The sequence below is a fragment of the Oncorhynchus tshawytscha genome, linkage group LG08 (assembly GCF_018296145.1).
Source record: "Oncorhynchus tshawytscha isolate Ot180627B linkage group LG08, Otsh_v2.0, whole genome shotgun sequence".
Taxonomy (NCBI): Eukaryota; Metazoa; Chordata; class Actinopteri; order Salmoniformes; family Salmonidae; genus Oncorhynchus; species Oncorhynchus tshawytscha.
The window spans coordinates 31,379,127-31,395,839 of record NC_056436.1 but is presented as its reverse complement, the minus strand read 5'-3'; the positions used below and the strand labels follow the sequence as shown (position 1 = coordinate 31,395,839).

At 42.6% G+C, this 16,713-nt stretch overlaps 1 protein-coding gene across 1 annotated transcript; it reads right to left on the bottom strand.

The window, feature by feature from the left end:
- Window positions 1–7,388: 7,388 nt before the first annotated feature.
- LOC112256643 (adenylosuccinate synthetase isozyme 1 C) lies at window positions 7,389–16,183 on the bottom strand. Its single transcript, XM_024430034.2, has 13 exons — window positions 15,939–16,183; window positions 14,050–14,152; window positions 13,887–13,949; window positions 13,741–13,791; window positions 13,531–13,597; window positions 13,019–13,126; window positions 12,770–12,851; window positions 12,556–12,682; window positions 12,278–12,432; window positions 10,743–10,867; window positions 10,486–10,583; window positions 10,177–10,326; window positions 7,389–9,769 (listed from the first exon to the last, which is right to left on the bottom strand). The coding sequence occupies exons 1-13, from the start codon at window positions 16,134–16,136 to the stop codon at window positions 9,717–9,719; spliced, it is 1,380 nt and encodes a 459-aa protein (XP_024285802.1). The 5' UTR covers window positions 16,137–16,183; the 3' UTR covers window positions 7,389–9,716.
- Window positions 16,184–16,713: the final 530 nt, after the last annotated feature.

Below are 16,713 nucleotides of genomic sequence, written 5' to 3'. Positions count from 1 at the left end.
AGAACAAGTTCTCATTTACAACTGCGACCTGGCCAAGAGCAAAGCAATGCGACACAAACAACACAGAGGAACACATGGGATAAACAAATGTACAGTCAATAACACAATAGAAAAGTCTATATACACTGTGTGCAAATGTAGTAAGATTAGGGAGGTAAGGCAATGAATAGGCCATAGTGGCGAAATAATTTCAATTTAGCAATTAAACACTGGTGTGATAGATGTGCAGGAGATGAATGTGGAAGTAGAGATACTGGGGTGCAAAGGAGCAAAAAATAAATAACAGTAACGGGATGAGGAAGTTGGGTGGGCTATTTACAGATGGACTATGTACAAGTGCAATGATCAGTAAGCTGCTCTGACAGCTGATGCTTAAAGTTAGTGAGGGAGATATGAGTCTCCAGCCTCAGTGATTTTTGCAAGTAGTTCCAGTCTTTGGCAGCTGAGAACTGGAAGGAAAGGCAGCCAAAGGAGTAGTTGGCATTGGGGGTGACTAGTGAAATACAGTGCCTTGCGAAAGTATTCGGCCCCCTTGAACTTTGCGACCTTTTGCCACATTTCAGGCTTCAAACATAAAGATATAAAACTGTATTTTTTTGTGAAGAATCAACAACAAGTGGGACACAATCATGAAGTGGAACGACATTTATTGGATATTTCAAACTTTTTTAACAAATCAAAAACTGAAAAATTGGGCGTGCAAAATTATTCAGCCCCTTTACTTTCAGTGCAGCAAACTCTCTCCAGAAGTTCAGTGAGGATCTCTGAATGATCCAATGTTGACCTAAATGACTAATGATGATAAATAAAATCCACCTGTGTGTAATCAAGTCTCCGTATAAATGCACCTGCACTGTGATAGTCTCAGAGGTCCGTTAAAAGCGCAGAGAGCATCATGAAGAACAAGGAACACACCAGGCAGGTCCGAGATACTGTTGTGAAGAAGTTTAAAGCCGGATTTGGATACAAAAAGATTTCCCAAGCTTTAAACATCCCAAGGAGCACTGTGCAAGCGATAATATTGAAATGGAAGGAGTATCAGACCACTGCAAATCTACCAAGACCTGGCCGTCCCTCTAAACTTTCAGCTCATACAAGGAGAAGACTGATCAGAGATGCAGCCAAGAGGCCCATGATCACTCTGGATGAACTGCAGAGATCTACAGCTGAGGTGGGAGACTCTGTCCATAGGACAACAATCAGTCGTATATTGCACAAATCTGGCCTTTATGGAAGAGTGGCAAGAAGAAAGCCATTTCTTAAAGATATCCATAAAAAGTGTCGTTTAAAGTTTGCCACAAGCCACCTGGGAGACACACCAAACATGTGGAAGAAGGTGCTCTGGTCAGATGAAACCAAAATTGAACTTTTTGGCAACAATGCAAAACGTTATGTTTGGCGTAAAAGCAACACAGCTCATCACCCTGAACACACCATCCCCACTGTCAAACATGGTGGTGGCAGCATCATGTTTGGGCCTGCTTTTCTTCAGCAGGGACAGGGAAGATGGTTAAAATTGATGGGAAGATGGATGGAGCCAAATACAGGACCATTCTGGAAGAAAACCTGATGGAGTCTGCAAAAGACCTGAGACTGGGACGGAGATTTGTCTTCCAACAAGACAATGATCCAAAACATAAAGCAAAATCTACAATGGAATGGTTCAAAAATAAACATATCCAGGTGTTAGAATGGCCAAGTCAAAGTCCAGACCTGAATCCAATCGAGAATCTGTGGAAAGAACTGAAAACTGCTGTTCACAAATGCTCTCCATCCAACCTCACTGAGCCCGAGCTGTTTTGCAATGAGGAATGGGAAAAAATTTCAGTCTCTCGATGTGCAAAACTGATAGAGACATACCTCAAGCAACTTACAGCTGTAATCGCAGCAAAAGGTGGCGCTACAAAGTATTAACTTAAGGGGGCTGAATAATTTTGCACGCCCAATTTTTCAGTTTTTGATTTGTTAAAAAAGTTTGAAATATCCAATAAATGTCGTTCCACTTCATGATTGTGTCCCACTTGTTGTTGATTCTTCACAAAAAAATACAGTTTTATATCTTTATGTTTGAAGCCTGAAATGTGGCAAAAGGTCGCAAAGTTCAAGGGGGCCGAATACTTTCGCAAGGCACTGTATACCCGCTGGAGCGCTTGCTACAGGTGGGTGCTGCTATGGTGACCAGTGAGCTGAGATAAGGGGCGGCTTTACCTAGCAAAGACTTATAGATGACCTGGAGCCAGTGGGTTTGGCAATGAATATGAAGCGAGGGCCAGCCAACGAGAGCATACAGGTCACAGTGGTGGGTAGTATATGGGGCTTTTGTGACAAAACGGATGGCACTGTGATAGACTGCATCCAATTTGTTGAGTAGAGTGTTGTAGGCTATTTTGTAAATGACATCGCCAAAGTCAAGGATCGGTAGGATAGTCAGCTTTACGAGGGTATGTTTGGCAGCATGAGTGAAGGATGCTTTGTTGTGAAATTGGAAGCCGATTCTAGATTTAATTTTTGATTGGAGATGCTTAATGTGAGTCTGGAAGGAGAGTTTACAGTCTAACCAGACACCTAGGTATTTGTAGTTGTTCACATATTCTAAGTCAGAACCGTCCAGAGTAGTGATGCTAGACGGGCGGGCGGGTGCGGGCAGCGATCAGTTGAAGAGCATGCATTTAGTTTTACTTGCATTTAAGAGCAGTTGGAGGCCATGGAAGTGTTATATAGCATTCAAACTCATTTGGAGGTTTGTTAACACAGTGTCCAAAGAAGGGCCAGAAGCATACAGAATGGTGTCGTCTGACATCATTGATGTATACAGAGAAAAGAGTCTGCCCGAGAATTGAACCCTATGGCACCCCCATAGAGACTGCCAGAGGTCCAGACAACAGGCCCTCCAATTTGACACACTGATCTCTATCTGAGAAGTAGTTGGTGAACCAGGCGAGGCAGTCATTTGAGAAACCAAGGCTGATGAGTCTAACGATAAGAATGCAGCGATTGACAGAGTCGAAAGCCTTGGCCAGGTCGATGAATACGGCTGCACAGTATTGTCTTTTATCGATGGCGGTTATGATATCGTTTAGGACCTTGCGCGTGGCTGAGGTGCACCCATGACCAGCTCGGAAACCAGATTGCATAGCGAATGTACGGTGAGATTCGAAAGATTTATCGGTGGTGACAGTGTTTCCTAGCCTCAGTGGAGTGGGCAGTTGGGAGGAGGTGCTCTTATTCTCCATGGACTTTAGTGTCCCAGACCTTTTTGAAGTTTGTACTATAGGATGCAAATTTCTGTTTGAAAAAGCTAGCCTTTGCTAACTGCCTGTATATATTGGTTCCTAACTTCCCTGAAAAGTTGTGAAAAGTTGCATATTGTGGGGCTATACGATGCTAATGCATTACGCCAACAGATATTTTTTTGCTGGTCAAGGGCAGCCAGGTCTGGAGTGCACCAAGGGCTATATCTGTTGTTAGTTCAAAAACAATTTAATGGGGCATGCTTATTTTAGATGGTGAGGAAAGCACTTTTAAAGAATAACCAGGCATCCTCTACTGACGAAAAGAGGTCAATATCCTTCCAGGATACCCGGGCCAGGTCGATTAGAAAGGCCTGCTTGCTGAAGTGTTTTAGGAAGCGTTTGACAGTGATGGGGGTGGTCATTTGACCGCCGACCCATTACGGACACAGGCAATGAGGCAGTGATTGCTGAGATCCTGGTTGAAGACAGCAGAGGTGTACTTAGAGGGCAGGTTGGTCAGGATGATATCTATGAGGGTGCTCATGTTTACGGATTTAGGGTTGTACCTGGTAGGTTCCATGATAATTTGTGTGAGATTGAGGGCATCTAGCTTTGATTGTAGGACAGCCAGGGTGTTAAGCATATCCCAGTTTAGGTCACCTAACAGTACAAACTCTGAAGATAAATGGGGGGTTTGGGCACAGACCTGGATAGCATGACAGAACTTTGTAGGCTATCGCTGCAGTAGATTGCAACTCCACCCCCTTTGGCAGTTCTATCTTGGCGGAAAATGTTGTAGTTGGGGATGAAAATGTCAGAATTTTTGGTGGTCTACTTATGCCAGGATACAAACACGGCTAGGACATCAGGGTTGGCGGTGTGTGCTAAAGCAGTGAACAAAACAAACTTAGGGAGGAGGCTTCTGATGTTAACATGCATGAAACCAAGGCTTTTACGGTTACAGAAGTCAACAAATGATAGCGCCTTTGGAATAGGAGTGGAACTGGGGGCTACAGGGCCTGGGTTAACCTCTACATCACCAGAGGAACAGAGGAGAAGTAGGATAAGGGTATGGCTAAAGGATATAAGAACTGGTTGTCTAGTTAAAAGATGCCCCAGAGGTTTTGGATAATTTCAACCAATAGTTTTGAAAGTACTGCTCACAAGCCAAAGTGAATCCCCGGAAATTGTGCACAATGGTGTACTAATGCCGTGTTCATAACCAAGAGACGTGGGAATTTACCACCATAGAGTTAGAGGACTGTAGTTGGATAAAACCCGTTTTGGTATGGATGTTGCCATTAAGGGTTTCACCATTTAAAAAAAGTCAACTGGGTGGGACATCCTATTGTTGAAAGAAGGATCAAATCATTCAATCTGGGTTATCAAGAAGGGTTCAGCCAATGAATTATACTCATGAGCAAACATTCCATAACTGTAGGTGGCAGTAAATCACCATGCTTGGCTTCACACCTCTTCAAACAACACACTCTGGCAGTATGCACCCTTTCAGTTTGTTTACAAACTCATAGAAGTAGTAAAATAAGAAAATGGACTACCTCAAAATGTACATGTCTCAGTACGCTCACAGACGCAATAATAGGACATATATCAAGGATCTGGATCCCGCCCTGTGCAATTGGGTCCTGGACTTCCTGATGGGCTGCCCCCAGGTGGTAAAAGTAGAAAACAACACCTCCACTTCCCTAATCCTCAACACTGGGGCCCCACAAGGGTGCGTGTTCAGCCCCACCTGTACTCCCTGTTCACTCATGATTGTGTGGCCATGCACGCCTCAAACACAATCAGCAAGTTTGCAGACGACACAACAGTAGTAGGCTTGATTACCAACAACGACTAGACAGCCTGCAGGGAGGAGGTGAGGCCACTGGGAGTGTAGTGTCAGGAAAGTGTGGTGTCCTCTCACTCAACGTCAACGAAACAAAAGAGATGATTGTGAAATTTGGCTTGCCACCTAAAACCCTCACAAACTTTTACAGATGCACACTTGAGAGCATCCTGTCAGGCTGCATCACCGCCTGGGACAGAAACTGCACTGCCCACAACCACATGGCTCTCCAAAGGGTGGTGTGGTCTGCACAACACATCACCGAGAGCAAACTACCTGCCCTCCAGGACACCTACGGCGCCCGATGTCACAGGAAGGCCAAAAATATCATAAAGGACAACAACCACCCGAGCCACTGCCCGTTCACCCCGCCATCATCCAGAAGGCAAGGTCAGTACAGGTGCAACAAAGCTGGGACCTAGAGACAGAAAAACAGCTTCTATCTCAAGGCCATCAGACGGTTGAATAGTCATCACTAGCACAGAGAGGCTACTGCCTACATACACACACTTGAAATCATTGGCCACTAGTCACCTTAATAATGTAACTTTAATAATGTTTACATATCTTGCATTACTCATCTCATATGTATATGTTGTATTCTATACTATCTACTGCATCTTAGTCTATGACGCTTTGACATTGCTCGTCCATATATTTATATATTCTTAATTCCATTCCTTTACTTAGATGTGTGTGTATTGGGTATTTGTTGTGAAATTGTTAGATATTACTTGTTAGACATTGCTGCACTGTCAGAATGGGTTTTATCCATCTATTACTGTATTACTGCATTGTTGGAGCTAAAAACAGGCATTTTGCTGCACCTGCGATAACATCTGCAAATACACTATATATAAAAAAGTATGTGGACACTCCTTCAAATTAGTGGATTTGGCTATGTCAGACACACCCATCGCTGACAGGTGCATAAATTGAGCACACAGCCGTGTAATCTCCATAGACAAATATTGGCAGTAGAATGGCCTTACTGAAGAGCTCAGTGACTTTCAATGTGGAACCATCATTTGATGCCAACTTTCCAACAAGTCAGTTCATCCAATTTCTGCCCTGCTAGAGCTTCCCTGGTCAACTTTAAGTGCTGTCATTGTGAAGTGGAAACATCTAGGAGCAACAACGGCTCAGCCGCGAAGTGGTAGGCCGCATAAGCTCTCAGAATGGGACTGAGTGCAGAAACACAGTGCATAAAGATCATCTGTCCTCGGTTGCAACACTCCCTACCGAGTTCCAAACTGCCTCTGGAAGCAACTTCGTCGGGAGCTCCATGCACGAGCAGCCGGACACAAGCCTAAGGTCACCATGCACAATGGCAAGCGTCGGCTGGACTTGTGTAAAGCTTGCCGCCATTGGACTCTGGAGCAGTGGAAACGCTTCTCTGGAATGATGAATCATGCTTTACCATCTTGCAGAATCTGGGTTTGACGGATGCCAGGAGAACGCTATTTGCCTGAATGCATAGTGCCAACTGTAAAGTTTGGTGGAGGATAAATAATGGTCTGAGGCTGTATTTCATGGTTCGGTCTAGGCCCCTTAGTTCCAGTGAAGGGAAAACGTAACTCTACAGCATACAATGACATGCTAGATGATTCTGTGCTTCCAACTTTGTGGCAACAGTTTTGGGAAGGCCCTTTCCTGTTTCAGCATGATAATGCTCCGTGCACAAAGCAAGGTCCATACAGAAATGGTTTGTCGATATTGTTGTGGAAGAATTTGACTGGCCTGCACAGAGCCCTGACCTCAACCCCGTCGAACACCTTTGGGATGAATTGTAACTCCAACTGCGAGCTAGGCCTAATCGCCCAACATCAGTGCCGACCTCACTAATACTTTTGTGGCTGAATGGAAGCAAATCCCGCAGCAATGTTCCAAAATCTAGTGGAAAGCCTTCCCCGAATTAAAGCCCATGATTCTGGAATGAGATGTTCGAAGAGCAGGAGTCCACATATCTTTGGTCATGTAGTGTATGTGTACCCAACCAATAACATTTTATTTGATTTAGTCTTTACTCTACTGTATAGCGGTAAATTCCCACTTCCTACTTGGTTAAGAACACAGCATATGTCGTCCATTTCTCATGATATGTTGCATCCTTTTTTGTGTGCAATTCTTAAGATCATACAATATGTTCCAAATTTGTCAGTGCTTAAGATCCCGGACTGCATCTTTAACAAGGATTCCAATTATTTATCGCACTCTTTCACTCCTGAACTTGTTTATTATGCAAACAGACAACTTGGTGATACAAAATATATGGTGTCTGCGGGTGTAATAAATGTGTAAAGGAGTGAACTTTATTTTTAATAAGGGTTACATGGAAATAAATCAAACCGCTCTGAAATGACAATCGATGGCCCTCCCTTAACTCTACCTGAACACTTGCAAAAAAAGTGACCCTCCCCTAAACCCCAAATAATAATTCAAACATAAAGTGGATGGCTGAAAACTTGTCTACCATTTACCCTCAAGCTTGGACAGACCAGCACCTTAGATATCCATTATTAGAAAATGTCCTTCCTCCTGTAAGTCTTACATGGCAACGCAGGAAATTTGATAGCGTAAAGGGCTGCGGGCCAGAAGGTTGTGGGTTCGCAGACCACCGTTTAGACAAGAAAAGGGGTGGAAAGATCCCCTTCATAGTGAACACATTGCATGAATCTGTCATCTTACTTGCAAGTCAGAGAATAAAAATGGCCTTTTATAAAAAATGTCATGCAATTTTACATCATTTTACACATTAGCAGAATCTTTTTTTAATACACACAAATTACCAAAATGACAGGCTAAGAATGGACAGAGAGCTAAGCCTATGTGATCATTTTATAATGTTTACAACGAAACTGTCCCTGTTTGCAAATAAAAAATCTGAGACATCAAGTTGCAGCCTGGTCTTGTAGACTAAACATAACATAGTAAACGTAAACCCGAGACACACAAATTAGTATGATATTTTATGTTCGGTATGGTTACATAAAACAGATGGTTAGTTACGGCAAAAATGAAATTAGGGTGGTTGGGTAGGCTTATAATCTCAACACGGACAATTTTACCTACTTAGCAACTTTGCAACTACTCAGCATGTTAACCAACCTGTCCCTTGACCCTTTAGCTAACCTTTCCCCTAACCCTAACCATTTGACCTAACTCCTAAAGTTAACCCAGACCGTAAGCCTAACCGCAAGCCTAGCAAATTAATACATACCATACGAAACGTAACATATCATACGAAATGGAGTGTCTCGGATTTACGTACAGAATAATACGAAATGCTCCAAGACCAGGTCGGCAGCAATCAGAGCATTGTACTTTCAAAAGTTAGGCCTAACTTTCCACCCAAGAGAGAGTAAGCCTACAGACACAGAAACATGTCATATTTACTGCTGCCTACTCTTCCCTAAAAACTGTCTGCGATTAAATATCTTCTATTGTACAGAAAGTGAATAGCTTAATTGATAGTGACAGAATTACATTTCTTCCCAAGCAAAGTCTTTTTTTTTGTCTCCTTGACTATAGAAGGTTGCAGCTCAGGTTCTGAAAGTCAAAGAAACTAAACAACTACCAATGATATCCCCATATATAGCAAGCTATCAAAGTTGACCTCCGGTCCTCCTCCTCATCTTCAAGCTCTCCTTCTCAAGCTGAACAGAACATAGGTTATAGGCTAGTCTGCACGCAAGTGCATTGTTTGGACTAGGCCCAATATAAAAAATATATTATGTTTGCAAGAGACCTTTGACTCTCCTTTTAAACTGCCACCATAGTCCTACACTGAACAGCCACTGGTTAGGCAGCACACAAAGATGTTTTTGATCAGCAAGAGCAGAGCAGGCCGGGGCTCAGGGTGGAAAAACCCATTGCAGTGTGTAATGCAGCCTAGTTTCATTTACACCATCCCAGCAGTTTTCTTAAAAATATAACTTTGCTCTGTGCTTCTCCGAGCATGCAATTCATAGCCTATAGCCAATAAGCTATGGCTCTTTTGATTGAGACCACACTAAATAGCCTATAGACGCACTTGATATTGCGCCCCCAGCGGAGAATCAGGGTTGAGGGGCGGCATCGGGCACACACCGATATATATAGCCTAACAAGCAACTCATTCTAAAACACTGAGAAATATAGACATTTCATCAATTACAAATTACATGATCCTCCCCTGGACTAGATTTAAAAAAAAATACAAAGCTCTCCCCTTGACTGAAATTGAAAAAGCATTACCCTCCCCCATTTTCTCCAGGTACACGTTATGTAGATTTTGATCAATCCCTAAAGAAGACCAAAAACATAAGGCAGTTAACATTACTCAGGAGGAAAAGTTATTGGGTGTGTTTTTTTCTTTCAGGGTTGTTGTGTGGCACAAGGTAAGATTTACACATGGCTCAGTCATACTGTAGGACTTTCTGACAGACATCATGACAAGGCAATTTACTGATGCAACACAGATAGATGTAAAGTTACCAACGTTTCCACTCAACATTGTTTCAAGGCTACATGTATCTGTTGGCAACAGGTTCTACAGAATATTAGATAGTTTGAGGGTTGTAAACATATGTCACATCAAGCCACATCTCATCCATCCATGTGCATCCATCTTGGGGAGAGAAAAGGAAAAGTCTCTAGAACATCTGGATCATGCACTCTCTGGACTTTCCGACGCCGACCCACTTAACTGTAGAGAGAAATTACAAAGGACATGTCAAAAAACACTCACAAATCCCAAAAACCTTTACACTAGACTAGTATCATTCTTTCAGAATTAGGTACATGTTATAATATAGCCAATACTGCCCCCCACTGGCACATTGAAGCCATGTCCCTGTACCAAGGCTCTTCAGTTTCCCATTCAGTGGTCAGTATGCTGGACTGTGGTATGGTTGTAGCTGGTAAAACTGGGTCACCTTCAGTAGGCATTCCACTGAATAACATATTTTGAAATGTGGTGAAATGGAGGAGATACTACTATGGCCTATATGCCTATTTGTTCAATAAGAAGGCTTATTTTTGTTTTCAGTTTGTGCCCTACTGAAGACTAGCCTGCTGTCAGCAGGAACTCCCTGTATCCTGCATGTAACTTACTGGGTACTCCAATGTGGTTCTCCACAAAGCGGATGTAGTTCTGAGCCTTCTGGGGGAGATCATTCCACTTCCTAGCTGCAGATGTATCACTCTTCCAGCCTGGGAAGGTCTCATACTCTACCTCCACTTTGTGCAACAGCTCCATGTTAGCTATGTGAATGAAGGTAGACGATAATTAATAATCCGAAGAGAAATCAAATGTTTGTTGAGAAAATACTTAATGAATGTCTCTTTTACAGTGTTGGCCTAGTCTGGTACAAGTAGGCCTACTTCTTAATCAATCAATACAGTTGAATGTAGAGAGCATACCTGGGAAATGGGGAATTCTTTTGCCATTGATTTTGTAGGCCACTCCTACTTTGATCTCATCCAGCACATCAAGGATGTCAAGTTTTGTCAAAGCAATGCTGTTAGGAAACAATGTTATTTGTTTAACACATTTGAGAAAAGAGAGGAAAACTACTACATGAATTACATTCAGACTAGCATTCACAGGCAGCGACAGTACATTGAACCAGTCAGATAAAGACTTCATAGGGGGTGATATTTTAGTCCTATCCACTCACGCAGTGAAGCCATTGATCATGTGGGCGTATCTCAGGATGACCAGGTCCAGCCAGCCACAGCGACGTTTCCTGCCCGTTGTCACGCCCACCTCATGACCTCTCGTCTGCAGCAGCTCACCTGTTGCCTGCACAAAACAGACACAGTTATCTAGAATCAAATCAAACTTTATTTGTCACATGCGCCTAATACAACAAGTGTAGAGCGTACCGTGAAATGCTTACTTACAAGCCCTTAAGCAACAGTGCAGTTCCAAGAAGAGTTAAGAAAATATTTACCAAATAAATAAATAATGAGGCCATATACAGGGGGTACCGGTACTGAGTCAGTGTGCGGAGGTACAGGTTAGTTGAGGTAATTTGTACATGTAGGTAGGGGTGAAGTGTAATAGTCTGGTGGTCATTTGATTAATTGTTCATTAGTCTTATGGCTTGGGTGTAGAAGCTGTTAAGGAGCCTTTTGGTCATAGACTTAGCGCTCCAGTACCGCTTGCCGTGTGGTAGCAGAGAAAACAGTCTATGACTTGGGTGACTGGAGTCTCTGACAATTTTATGGGCTTTCCTCTGACACTGCCTAACATATAGGTCCTGGATGGCAGGAAGCTTGGCCCCAGTAATGTACTGGGCTGTACGCACTACCCTCTGTAGTGTCTTGCGGTCAGATGCCAAGCAGTTGCCATACCATGCGGTGATGCAATCGGTCAGGACACTCTCGATGGTGCAGCTGAAGAACCTTTTGAGGATCTGGGGACCCATGACAAATCTTTTCAGTCTCCCGAGGGGGAAAAGGTTTTGTCATGCCCTCTTCACGACTGTCTTGGTGTGTTTGGACCATGATAATTCGTTGGTGATGTGGACACTAAGGAACTTGAAACTCTCAACCCGCTCCACTGTGTCGAGATCACTTGGTTAATCAATAGTCATTTTTGGGTACTAATCCTAATGGTTTTATTAATAAAATGTTATAAAATGCTTAGTAAACCAATAGATTTACAGTTGGAGTGAGGGATCAAGCTGAAACATGTTGAACAGCAGCTCCATGGGCAGTTCTCATGTTAGGTAACATAACCCCAGACCAGACAGTAAATCTATCTTGAACCCTGACTCTGGCCTAAATTTAGGCCTTGAACATGTGATCAGCAATAGAGCTAAATAGTGTTTTAACAGACCTCTCATACAATCTGAGAGCTGGCCACAGAGGCAGCGCATTTTGAGACCAGGCGTGTGAGGGTCATGTGACCTTAAACACTAGGCTTACTATACATATCCAACTCTACTTGTACCTCAAAAGAAAACATAATGTCTAAAGAAACTGCAAGAGAGTGACTTAGTCACGGTAAATATCAAACTGCAAAATGCAGTATAACCTCTGCTAAGAGGCCTTCACCTTTATGGCACAGGTGATAGTGGACACTCTCACTCAAGGTCACTGGTTCAAGTCTTGCTCTGGCTGTTCCCCTTTAATCGTTACTCTCAGTAAGGAGATGCTACTGTAAGGCAAGAGTCAGAAATGTCCAGGTAGATGAAAGAGATCTTACATTGAGCTGTTCTGTGGGGAAGGCACCAATTCCTACCCTGGTGGTGTAGGCCTTTGATACACCATACACTTCACCAATATTCAGGGGAGGGATGCCAAGACCAGTGCAAGCCCCACCAACAGTGCAGTTTGATGAGGTCACAAAAGGATATGTGCCTAAAGGGAAGAGAGAAAGTGGGACTTAAACTTACATAGAGATGAGTTGTCCATTTAACCATCAAACTTCCCTGTCCATCTCATCATTGGCACGATCCTCAATGGGACTATGACATGTCTTACCAAAGTCAATGTCGAGGAGGGCAGCATTGGCCCCTTCCACCAGAATTTTCTTTGGGGGTCCATGAAGAGCCTCATACATGTAGTAGACTCCATCCCGCACCATCGGCCGTAACCTCTCTCCATACTCCTGCACAATACAAGACAAACAACAGTCTCATAGATCTAATATATCTGTAGCCCATGACTATTCATTCAGAGGGGATTTACCACATACCTTCAGTTTTTTCAGCTGAGTATCAGTATCAACTGTCAGGGATGAGTACATGGACTGGTACTGTGCAACAAGGTTCTTGAATCTGAAAGAAATCCCCAAATCATCTCAATGTCTATTACTGCTCACTTCAGTGGGTCAATTTAGTTCAAGAGCAAAGTCTCAAGAGAGACACAATGTTGGACTCTCAAAATGTTTGTTGTATGTGAGGTTTAGATGTTTATTTTGTGTCCTGTCTGGCAGTAAGCATACTTGGTAGAGAACTCTTTAAAGTCTCCCAGAAGGTCACAGACACGCAGTCCAATGCGAGATGCTTTGCTGGTATAGGTGGGTCCAATGCCTTTCTTGGTCGTTCCAATACTGTCATGAGGAAAAACACCTGTTTTAGCTGAGGGGTTTACAAAATAGAATCTGCAATTTTTCATCAGCTGTGGAAGGGATTATAATAATAATTTGGTGGGTGCTTATTTGTCCTATTTCACACATGTACAGGTGTCTATTAATATGCACGAGTGAATTGGAAATGTGTTTTTGCATCTCCCCCTGAAAGTGGGGTCAAGGCCAGAGTCAGCCATTATCAATGCTCAAGGGCACATCGACAGATTGTTCACCTTGACGGCTTGAGATTCAACTAGCGACCTTTCGGTTACTGGCCCAACACTCTAACCGCTAGATTACCTTCCACTTGACTGAAGTCTCTATTGACAGTGACCCATTGTATTCCCGTCCCCTATGTAAGCAACCATTGCCTTCCCTACCCTTACATCTTTCCCTCTGTCGCTTGTCGCTGGGTCTCCTGAATTCCATCCACAACCTGGTGGAAATCAAACACTGTCGAAAAATCAAAGCAAAATAAATGTCATCCTTTCTCTAAGCACAATACAAAGATATACATTATGCAGATAAACACACACTACTAAAATAGCACATATAATCTTTGCTTCATTTGTGAAACCAGAAAAATACAAACATACCGAGGTGAGCTCTGTCAGAGACAATTAGTCTCTTCTCCCAACCTTTGAGACCTGGTCAGAGAAAGGAGAATAAAAAATGACTGTAATGGTTTCCTCGAACTTGACAATTACAGTATTGACTGTTTTTCTAAAAATACTTGATTTACCTTTCTTCTCATTCTTCTCCGCCTCCTCAAACAAGCCTGGTAGGTGTATGACTACGCCATTACCTACAATGGACCATATGCTGGATAAATGAGCACATATAGACAGTTCCCCATTCGGGTCACCATTCCCAGTGGAAATGGTAATAAAGATAGAAACACTCACCAATGACACATATGCTTTTGGGGTTGATAATGCCACTGGGGAGAAGGTGGAAGTCATACTCTGTGCCTTCTACTACCACTGTGTGGCCTGCATTGTTACCACCCTGGAAGATCAAAACAAGATTGTGTTTGGCAATCCAGGCACTTTCAACAAAGTCTAGTGGCATGATATCACAAAAGGACAGTTATTGAGTTGATTAATGGCTGTTACTTGTAATGGGATAGCAAAATTTGGACATAAAACAGCCAGGACATCCACTGGCCATACATCCAGAGCAAATTCATCATCCTATCTGAATCAGTGGATAATAGAGTCTAAGCCCCCTCCCCTGTCACCAAGCTACCCCCCTACCAACTATTTTAACATACTTGACTGCCAGGCCCTCCACTCCTTGCCCCCTGGCTAAGACCTGGCCTTCTCACATGTCAAGTCACCCTGGGAATGTGACCCTTCACCAGCAGTGGGTGGGGCTGGCTGAAGGAGTACACAGAGTGCTCAGTGATGTGACTTGCTGTCAATGGAGCGTACAACACAACTGTGTAATGGCCTTTACACTGCAAGTGTCCCAAAATATCACTTCTGAGCAAGTTTAGTTTTTCCTTGCTGGCCAACGAGAAACTTTGCCTATGAGTCTCTCTCTCTCACACCACCCCTCGAAACCTGGCTCCTCAAGGTTTCTTCTTAGGTTCCTGCCTTTCTATGGAGTTTTTCCTCGCCACTCTGCTTCTACATCTGCATTGCATACTCTTTGGGGTTTTAGGCTGGCTTTATGTATAAGCACTTTGTGACAACTGCTGAGGTAAAAACTGCTTTATAAAATACATTTGATTGATTTTTGACATAATTTTCATTCAGGTTAGTCTCATAGGAGAAAAGGTGCTATCTAGAACCAAAAAGGGTTCTTCGGCTGTCCCAATATAGGAGAACCCTTTGAAGAACCCATTTTGGTTCCAGGTAGAACCCTTTCCACAGAATATTCTACCTGGAACCCAAAATAGTTCTACCTGGAACCAAAAAGGGTTCTACCTGGAACCAAAAAGGGTTCTTCTATGGGGACAGCCGCAGAACCCCTTTGTAACCCTTTTTTACTAAGAGTGTAGGGTGACCTAGTTATAACACCCTCTTTATGTTAATACACCTTTGTAATAATATGAGTATTGATCCAATTGTGATCTTATGCTACCTTTCCCTGTCATTACTGTGTGATTTTAGACGTTCATTTGTAAGAAATAGTTATAGTTTTTCCATATTGTTGGTACTTTGGTCTATTTGAGCAGTTTACTATAGGTCAGATAGAGAAAATGTCCAGGTACAGTAGGTGATGTGTGAGGAATGGATTCCTCATTGAGAGAATATGCTTCCAAGTTTTTAATGATCATGTTACAAGTCTCAAAAAGGGACAATTAACCATTTAATAGTATTCCAAGGTAAAACGTTTAATTTCAACTCCAGTCAAGTCAACAATTCAAAGTGGTGTTGAAGAACTGGTAATATCACCCCGTTTTCTAAATACATGTTTGAATTATTGAAAATGACATTTAAACTAATATCCTGTATTGATAAAATAGAAAACAAGATTTATCCTAAATTCCATTATAGCCTACTGAGGACATCACATGAAACATTTACGTGCCAAAAAACGTTCTGAAACATCACTCCACTGAACAAAATAATAACAACCGTAAGCTATTTCAAGGTTTTTCCAATGCCTGCCACACACCTGTCATACGGTTGTAAAGTACACTGACAGTCACCGATTCAGGCATGTTGAGACATTACTTTTCTAAAGACACGTCATGAATTTCACACAATCAAAATGCGTTATAACTTTTGTCAGTTCAAGCATGTCAAGGTTACATTAATATCGCATTATATGCACACGATATTACCTGACATCTGCAAACAAGGTCAGACTGAGTCGCCAGTAAATCGACGACTTTTCCTTTGCCTTCATCTCCCCATTGCGCACCGAGCACCACAGTCACTTTGTTCCCTGTGTCATTCCGTGGCCGCTTCAGCCCTTGGGTTGGGTTGGAGGGGGAATTTGTAGAACTCTTGTGGTCTTTTGCTGACCAGCTCAACGACATGATGTTGCTTAGGCTGTCTGTCTGAAACAGACTAGAATGTTTCTAACAGTAGCATTGCCATATCAGTGTCTCATGACGTCAGAGCAGGACGCACGAACGCAGTAGGCAGATCTCGAACCGCGCCTGGCAGCACTGTCGCCCAAGTCCACGTTTCCAGAAATACTTGTTTGATGTCAATAAAGAGAAAGGGAATCTCATAATGTGAATTAATTTTTTATTATACTCCAGAATCAACATTCGATACTAATTCTGTTAGTCTATTTGCTAACATGGCACCGTCTAGGTATCACATTTCTAGAGATAGTAAACTTCCAGGGCTTAATTAACTTACTTAAAATTGCACCATACATTTTTAATTGATGCCTTAAGTGTTCATATTTTATACTGTCTGTGTGTTTGTCCTACTGAAGAACCCTGTCAGTCCTGAACGAATTGCCCCTCGGGGTTTAATATACGTGTATTGTATTGTAAATGATAATTGTAGAAATAAGTTAGTTATTGATAACAGCAGGAAGAAAGCTGATATTTTTTTCCTATATGCCAAGTGTGGAATCAAAACGTTTAAAAAATGTTCACG